At 37.0% G+C, this 9,289-nt stretch overlaps 1 protein-coding gene across 2 annotated transcripts in view; it reads right to left on the reverse strand.

Moving 5' to 3' along the window:
* Positions 1–923: 923 nt before the first annotated feature.
* The window catches only part of Ttpa (alpha tocopherol transfer protein), a 24,447-nt gene continuing 16,081 nt past the window's right edge, over positions 924–9,289 (reverse strand). For both annotated transcript variants that reach the window (XM_004642360.2, XM_023702452.1), the window contains 3 exons: positions 6,644–6,837; positions 4,304–4,414; positions 924–1,640 (listed from right to left, as the gene is read on the reverse strand). In XM_004642360.2, the coding sequence (XP_004642417.1) occupies positions 1,467–1,640; positions 4,304–4,414; positions 6,644–6,837 (479 nt within the window). In that variant the 3' untranslated portion in view covers positions 924–1,466. The remainder of the gene's footprint in view (positions 1,641–4,303; positions 4,415–6,643; positions 6,838–9,289) is intronic.

A 9,289-nucleotide genomic window follows, 5' to 3' on the forward strand; every position in this document is an offset into this window, starting at 1 on the left:
AATTGCAAAATACTACATATAAAAATTACATCAGAAATTGAAAAATATCTTGACTAAAAGGGTGATATTTTATCTTTCTGGTAAATGAAATATTCTTTATACAAAATACACTACAAACATTATATCTTAGTCACTTTTAAGAGGTAAGAATTGTGGGACTCAGTATATTCTGATATGAGTAAAATTAGTTTATGTATAACAGAAATATCAGGTGCAATTAACAATTATTTAAGAAGTGTAAACATTTCTTTTGTACAGATCTGTTAATTATTCAACCAAAAATTCCATGTATAAGACAAGTAATTTTTTTTTAATGTATTTAGTACAGGGTTGACAGGGTCTCGTTACAGATCAGACTTGTAGTGATTCTCCTGTTTTCAGCCCCACAAGCACTGGGATTACAGGTATGCGCCGCCACACCCAGTCTCAATGGACATCTCAGGGCACCCCTGGGGCATGACCGGCATGGCACGCCAGGGATCGAACCCCGGCTGCAGCACTTGGCTTATGGAGGCGCTTTAGTCCACTGAGCTCTCTGGCTGGCCCAAGAGAACTAAATATTTTTATCACTCTAAATCTCTATGTAATATCATCATAAGAATGACCATAAACCAGGGGCTAGGAAGATAGCTCAATGGCTTAAGTGCCTGCCTGGCAAGCACAAGGTTCCCAGTTTGATCCCTTGTACTGCACAAAAGAAAGAGAGAGAGAGAGAAAGAGAGAGAGAAAGAGAGAGAAAGAGAAAGAAAAGAAAAATATTGCCACAAACAAGTCAAAATTACATTCTCTATTTAAAAAAATACAAAACAGCATTGATAAATATCTTCTGTGTCTGAAATATCTTTAAAATTATATTTTAATCAGCTACTAACTGTCACTATGTAGATCTGTAGACTATATATGACAGTGTGGCATACAGACTCTGCAGTCAAAAGTTTGTATTGTGCAAATGTGCTAAAATAGGATTTCCTGAGATGAACTATCCTGCTGGCCTGAAGAAGTACCTGTAAAGCTGTTCAGATTTTGGTCTGAATTATAATCTAGTTTGGCACCCACAGAAAATGAGTGTTAATAGTTTTTTGTACTCACTTGATTAGTGCCCTATTTCTTTAAGTAGATTTTATAAATCTGTGACTAAAATGTAATCAGAAAACTTGCTCAACATCAAGTTTTATGAAAACACAAACATGCGCATGAATAGCCGCTTTAGAAGTCACTTCCTATATTATTTCTTCAAGTGCAGACATTAGGAATCTCTCTTATGCTATTCAAGTATATTAACATTTAAGTACTTCAAAAGTGAAGAGAAGATTTAAAAGCTTTTTAGACATCCATATTGCTCATGTTACACATTTTTACTTTTTTAAAGATCAGTAAACAAGCAGTAATTAAAAGATTTTTTTTTCTTGCATTCACATAAGATCTTAGGCACTTTCAATTAGGAAACCATTTGGATAAAATATCTCTCATTGAATGGTCTCAGAAATGCTGCTGAGATAATCTTCAGACTTCATTATAAAATTTGTCCACTCCTGACAAATATCCTCCATGGAAAACTCTTCACCACCGTATTCCAATGGAAGAATGTCAGGAAAATGCTGCAGCAAGCTTTGTCTGTAATTGGTGCCATGCATGTGGACCTGAAATAACCACAGTGTTTTAGAAGGCGTCCCTCCCGCTCGCTGTGTTAGATCTACGTCTAGTGGAAAAATCATCATCATGAAATCCTCTAGCAACTTTCAAGGTAGGAGAGAAGTACATGTATTTATATTCTTTATAAGTACCAAAATTATAAAATTAAAATTTATATTTATGCGGCTGTGAATCTAAAAATTTTATTATTCATTAGAATTTTATTATTCATTTGCATTCTTATAACTATGCAAGATTGGTGGAAAGATAGTAAAAATGTACTACCCAATGTTCATAGTAAATACAAACATATCATAGCACATAGTTGGGTGTATGAGGAATAACTAATGTTATATTGTATAGTTTTGACTAAAATTAGACAATTATGATTGTTAGTTCTGATACTTACATTTTAGTGTCATAATTTCTTTTTTTTTAATCTTTTTTTTTTTGTCTTTTTGAGACAAGGTCTCACTGTGTAGTTCAGGCTGGCCTGGAGCTGACTTTGGAGCCCAGGCTGGTCTCAAACTCACAGAACTCCTTCTGCCTCAGCCTCCCACGTACTGGGATGATAGGTGTGCAGCACCATGCCCAGCCTTTCTTATCATTTATTAAAATAAAACATGTAATTCCTGCAATTGAGGATGTGGCTCAGTGGTACAGGACTGGCCTCACAAGCTGTCACATCCTTGAAGCCCTGGATTTGAATCCCAATGCAAAAAAAAAAAAAAAAAAAAAAAAAAAAAAAAGAGAGAGAGAAATGGTGATGGAAAATTTTTAATTAATTAAAGTTGCAATGCTAAAGCATAATAACTCAATTATCACTATTTACATTGAAATGACCTTTACATTTGCATTTTCAAAGTTTTTAAAAAATGCTGAGTGCTCATGGCAGTAAATGATGCCAACGCTTGTCTAAATACTCTATTAATTCTCCACAGATTGTTGTAGAAGAAGGTGATTCTTAAAATTCAAGAACTCTATTTTAACCCTTCAAAAATGTTAGGTTATTCACAGATACTGTCGAAGGATAGATTAAGCAAAACCCATCACATTTATTTTCTTAACTAATATAGTATTAAGTCACACAATTCAGGTGTTATGGCTTTCAGTTCTGTGTTTCAATTAAGAAGAATATTTTTATTTGTACAATAATACATTGACATGGGCCAGCCAAATAGCTCAGCAGAATAAAGCACCTGGAGGCAGACACAGGAGCCTGAGGTTGGATCCCCGGGCCTGCTGTGTCAGCCTGACCCCAGGGCATGCTGAAATGGCAGTTGAGACTGGGTGTGGTGGCACATGCCTGTAATCTCAGCTCTTGGGGAGCTGTAAACAGATGGATCGCTATGAGTCTGATCTACATAGTGAGACCCTGAACAGTCTGTAGACCTTCCCTAAAAAATACAAAATAATAATAATAATAATAATAATAATAATACATTGACATGATTAGAGGTCAAAATAAGGTAAAATAAATACACAGTGAGCTGGGCATGGGGTGCATACTATCACCTCAGCATCCAGGAGGCTGAGGCAGGAGGATTACAAGTGTGAGTCCAGCATGGGCAATGCAGCGAGACCCTGTGTCAAAATAAAAACCAGACAGGCCTTCAGATACAGCTCAGTGTGAAGGCCTGGGTTCAATCCTCAGAACCAGGAAAGAAAGGAAAAGATCAAGCTACACAGAGAGATTTTCCTGGCAACTCTCATCTACTCCAGTCTACATCTCCACTCTGTTTCTTATAGGTAGTCTCTTATTTTCCTGTATAATCTTTTATATAATTTTAATTCAAATATAATTACATATTCTAAGTTCTTCCTTTTTTATAGAAGAGGTAGCATACCATCAATACCACTCTGCATTTTCAATGTTTCTTCTTATAGTTTATCTCACCAATCTTGTATTTTGCTGTGTGGATGTATCATAACTTATTTAATGAGTCCCCTAAAGATGGATACTTGGTGATTTCCAGTACTGTTCAGCAATGAATGCTCTCGTACCTGTGATTTTGTTCATGTCACAGTATATAGCTGTGGGTAAATTCTCAAGTGTGTAAAGGCTGTGACTTTGATAACTAGTGCCACACTGCCCTCTACAGGGAATATACCATTTTGCACCGCAGCAGGCAACATGAGAAATCAGCCTTAAAACAGATGTGCTGTAATGTCATATCAATTATTACTATACTCTTTAAAGTAAATTTTTTTAGAAAAAGATAATAAAAGAGAGACAAGAACAAAAATTTAAGATTTCTTGAAAGCACATGGTAATATTCAATCATATATTCCATCTTGCATAACTATATCTATTAATCTGAGCAGCAGATTTGACAATAGGTAAGGTATCATTCATTGTTAATCATCTATTCTTGTTTTTGAACATGTATTGTTTGTTACCCTGTTTTTGTCTTTATTTTTGATTTTTGTTCTTGCTTTTGTTTTTACTCATCAAAATAAAATAAAATTATAATTTTAAAAAAGATGTGCTGAATTTTCTATTAAAATAATTATTAATTTATTAAAAGAAGTTTACTTTTTCATAAATACTGAAAATAATGACCCAATAGAATGGGCTGGTGGGTATGGGGAGAGGTAATAAAGAAGTCCTTAGAAAAGGGGGTAGATTGTTTGGTGTAAAAGAATAGTGACTTCAACAGGTTTTACTTACCCGTTCCTTAATTTTTTCAGTCAGGAATGGTTTAATCATGGAAAATACAGCATGGAAAATTACTGGTTCATTTAACAAATGGATGCCCCGGACTTTCAGTGGAAATGAATCCTTTTGAAAATAAAAAATCATCTTAAAAATAAAGTATAAATAAAGATTACACTTACGTTCATAAAGCCAAGTTTGTTACTCTACTGAGCCATTTCCCCAGCCCTCATAAAGTCAAGTTTGTTCCTTAACTATTTTCCAAGCTTACAACAGCACTTAAAGTATGATTTTATTTTAAAAATTACTTATTCATTCAATGCAAAACCTCGCTTGTAGCTTACTATCACTATTAAGAGAAGTTCTTTCTGGAAGTTTCTCTAAGGCAAAGTCTTTTAAGAAAAAGGAACTTAACCAAAAAAAGGAGATACAAATGAATGTCCATTTTGTATCTGTGTATTCAAAATGGTTAGGATAGATATATAGTTACATTCTCTTAATAAATAGAGGGATTTGTTCTAATAGTGTTTGTTAATAAGATATCATGTCCACATCTTGTACAGCAATTAACCACTAGGAAGATTGTATGCAATGTGTTAATTATTGAAACTGTCCTACCAATTTGATTTGAAACTGCCTCATTGCTATTTGTTTCTCAATAAAATTATGGGAAAAAAAGAAAAAGGAATTAAGGTGCACTGTGCAGATGTACCAACTCTGCGCAAGGAATGTAAACATCGTGTGCTGGAAACATGGACAATAAAAAGGAAGATATCAAGAGGTGGACGCAAAGGGGAGAGAGTGAAGGGAAAGGGGATTGAAAGAGGAGGAAAAAAAAAGCTACCAAGGGTCAGCGAGATAGCTCAGTGGACTGAGCACCTGCTTTGGCCAGTGCAGGGACTGGAGTTTGATCCCCGGTCCTGCATGCTGCACCAGTCCCCGCCCCCCCGGGTGTGCTAAGCCTTTGAGTCAAGGCATGGTGGCACATGCCTGTGATCTTAGCACTGAGGAGGCTGACAGCAGGAGGATCACTATGAGTCTGATCTGTGGAGTGAGACAGTGAAGTCCGTGTACTAAAATACATAATAAAAATAAATGCTACTTTTTATGTTTCTTAGAAAAAAGAAAGTACATTTATTTTCACCAGGAAATCCTTTACACAATTGCACAAAATTGTTCTTTAATTTAAACATTGATAATTTGACAGTTCTGCCAAAATTATTTTTGTCCAAAAATCTCTTATGAAAATTGAAACCACATGACAGTAGATACAAATGTTTTAAACATTTGACACTAGTACATATCTTTACCATGTATGTAATATTGGCCTATTTGAAAAGTAAACAGTTCTTTTATTTAAAAAAAATTCTCATCAAATAGTTTCTCTACCTAAGTTACGCTGTTAATAGAAAACGTTTTCTTCCAAGGTTTTCTTATGCAAGGTTTTTCTTTCCATCACTAGTTTTTATTTCTTTTTTCATTTTTTCTCCAGGTTATTCCAGTATAAAATTTTATTTTAAACAGGATTTTAACATGTTTTCTAAACAGTTTACATCCTGTTGTGTTTCGTTAAGTCCCACAATTGCTGTAATCGTCATGAGTCTTGATGTTGTTGCAAAAGCCCATCAGGTGGAGGTACTGTCATTCATGTGACTGTTTCCTGCTTCCTGTTTCTAATTTTATTCTGTTGAAAGGGATGCTGTAATAACTGTTCATGTATAGGAAGAGTAGTGATCATAAACAACTATTTTTGCTTTAGATCACCTGGACTGGAATCCTTCCTTCACTGCTGAAGAATGTATGCCTGAGCACTGCTGTGTCTACTTCTCTGACATAGTTTATTAATTTTCAAAATGGGGAAGATTATAGTCATACATTGGTAGGCTGATAAATCCATAAAGAGGTGATGTGCTTGAAACACTTAGACTCCCTGGACATAGTAAGATAATACTTTCACTATATGATGCCTTTCCACAGTTAAGATTATTCTCTAATGAGGTTCCCAGAAGTAGAATTAGTGAGCCAAAGATAATAGCCTTTTAAAAAACTTTCAGGGGGAGACATAACAGTTTATACCTATAAGACATTTTGTTGAATCAGTATTATTAATTTTGAGTCAGTTTTTCAATTTAGGAAAAAAATTTTAATGATGAAATTGTCACCACAAGGTTATTTAAATGTATAAATTCTGTGATTGTTAATTTTAGTTTATTACAGTATTTCCTATTATAAGCTACACCTTACTGCCTATTGGCATTATTCAATTATATATTTTTCCTAAAATTTCATTTAAGTGTCTAATAAATGCACTAAAAATCAATTATTTGTGTTATAACAGTTAAAATATCCACTTACTGTAAGTACAGCAGCAATCTTCTTGGCTACAGATGGAGTAATCTGGAAAGCATGTGAAAACTCCCAGCCTTCCAGGTCAAATATAGCCTTGACTCCACTCCGCTGAGTTTCTACCTCCCGTACGATAAGCTCAGATGTAATTAGACTTACACGAAACACATCATAAGCTGTAAACACTTTTGGGTCCCAACGCGCTACAGAAAAAAACATATCGCAGATTTGTGTAAAGAACCAGAAAGATTTCAAAATGGAATTAATTTTTCTTAAATTTAAAGGATCAGTAGAAATAAAAACAAGTTCAAGGAGTATTAACTGAGTAATACATTAAATTGAGGTCCAAAGATATATATATATAATAAACACTTGAAATTTTACTTTAAAAAAAGCACATCACAGACCCAAACATTGTTTCAGCTAGAGGCCCTCTTGGTTCTCCACAACGATAATTGAGATGCTCACAAGGGTTCCCATTGTTAAATCTTAGTTAAACAACATCTTTTTTTTTTTTTTGCCATACTTTTATTGCTAAACAAATAGCAATGAGACAGTTTCAAATCAAATCGGTAAGACAGTTTCAATAATCAACACAGTGCATACATTCTTCTTAGTGGTTAATTGCTGTACAAGATGCGGACTTGATATCCTATTTACAAACACCATTAAAACAAATCATTCTATTCATTAAGAGAATGTAACTATATATCTATCCTAACCACTTTGAATACACAGATACAAAATGGACATTCATCTATAGCCTTGTTTTTGTTAAGTTCCGTTATTTGAATATTATAGGTGTGTAAACTCAGCAAAATATTCTAAAAGAGTCCAGTAGCCCATAATAGTATTGAGTCTTCCACTTCACTGGCAATGTCAGAAATTGTTGACCTGAGTCCCCACAGCTCAACATAATAGCATGGCTTTATTTCTTATATTTCGTTTTTATACTTTTCTTCTGGATGGTTAAGACCAAGGTAAAGCAGGACCTATGCAACAAGAGTTGCAGCTTTTGGGTCTGATAAGGTCAGTGAAATCCCCTCAGGAAAACAACGTCTTTAAAAGAAGAAAAAAACAAAACAAAATTCAGCACTCTACCATTTAACTTGTCTTAATCCTTTTTCATAAATGGTGAAAACTACTAAAGTACAGACAAGGAATAATCATAATGTTGCAGCCAACATTATAAATATAGAATTATAAATTTAAAACATTTTCCAGTTTAAAAAATAAATCTGGTAGTCAGTGCACCTCTGCAGGCTCTCTGCATCTTGTAGGGCCAGTCTCTGTGCTCCTGACGGTACTCACCTTTATCCATTTTTCCAGGTCCTCCACGTCCACCTCCTCTTCCTCCCATTTGTTCTATCAAAGCTCCAGGAGGGCCTCCTGGACCACCTCATCTTCCTCCACCAAAGCCACTCGGTCCATGCCACAGCCACCACAGAAACCACCTCTGTCTCCACCCCGGCCACCTCTGTCTCCACCATGGCCACCAGGGCCACCATGGTCCATGAGGCCACCTCTTTCTCCTTGCATGCCACCTGGGCTACCTCTGCCACAATCACTACTCAGGGGTGGGAGGAAGCCTTTAGGTTTGGGGGCCTTACACTGGCTGCATTTTGTTCTCCAGGCAAAGTTCTGGTTTCCACAACCCAGATTGGGACATTGCCAGTCTCTAGCTCATTGTTGGATGTTTCCTCCTCCAGAGGGCTTTCCACAGGAACCCTGGGGGCTTCTCAGAGGGAAGCCTCTTCTGTCTCCTCCATAACCTCCCATGCAACCCGTGGGTCACCCAGGACCTCCTGGGCCACCTGGACCTCCACTTTAAGTTTGCTTCCTTGAAAATCTTTCCCATCAAACCACTCAACAGCAGGCTTGGCAGTCGGTGGATCTTCAGAGGACACTGTGGCATCACCCTTGGGCTGTCCTGTTTCCTTGTCCAGGTAGATGTCTTAAAGAAGTCTGCCAGATCATCAAGTGTCACATTGTCATTTAGTCCTTGTACATAAATTGTACTCTTGTCAGTCTTCAACAGGATCTATGGGAGGGCCTCGATCAAGATCTAGTCCTTCATCCATGGGTCCACCAGGCTTATTGAAGCCACCTCACTCTCCAGCGCCCATTCCACCTCATCCTCCTCCCCACCCACCTATGCTCATGCCTCCATAATCAAATCCCCCTCTTCCTCTGCCCTGGTTATCAGGGCCACTCATGCTCCAGTTTTCTCCTGATCCAGAAAATCCTCCAGACTCCTGCCCATAAACACCCATGCTCTTGGGGTGGTCCTGTTGGAATGAACTCTGCTGCTCGTAGCTGCTGTTCTGTTGGCTATATTGACTTGGAGCCTGGCTGTAGGATCCAGTCTGCGGGGAATAACTAGTGAGAGACTGCTGCCCATAGCTGCTTTGTTGACCACAGCTACTCTGCTGTCCATAGCTGCTCAGCTGCCCATAGGTGTTCTGCTGAGAGTAACTGCTCTGATCATAACTAGTCAGCTGTGTAGAATAGCTGGTAGGAGGACAGGATGGAGATGCAGTGACTGGCTGCATCGGGTAGCTTCCAGGAACCTGGTGATAACTGTAGTTACTCTGTCCATAGCCTTGACTGGGCTGGTTATAACCCCCTGTGCTAGACTGAGGTTGATTAGTCTCA

The sequence above is a fragment of the Octodon degus genome, unplaced genomic scaffold, assembly GCF_000260255.1.
Source record: "Octodon degus isolate 3935 unplaced genomic scaffold, OctDeg1.0 scaffold00152, whole genome shotgun sequence".
Lineage (NCBI taxonomy): Eukaryota > Metazoa > Chordata > Mammalia > Rodentia > Octodontidae > Octodon > Octodon degus.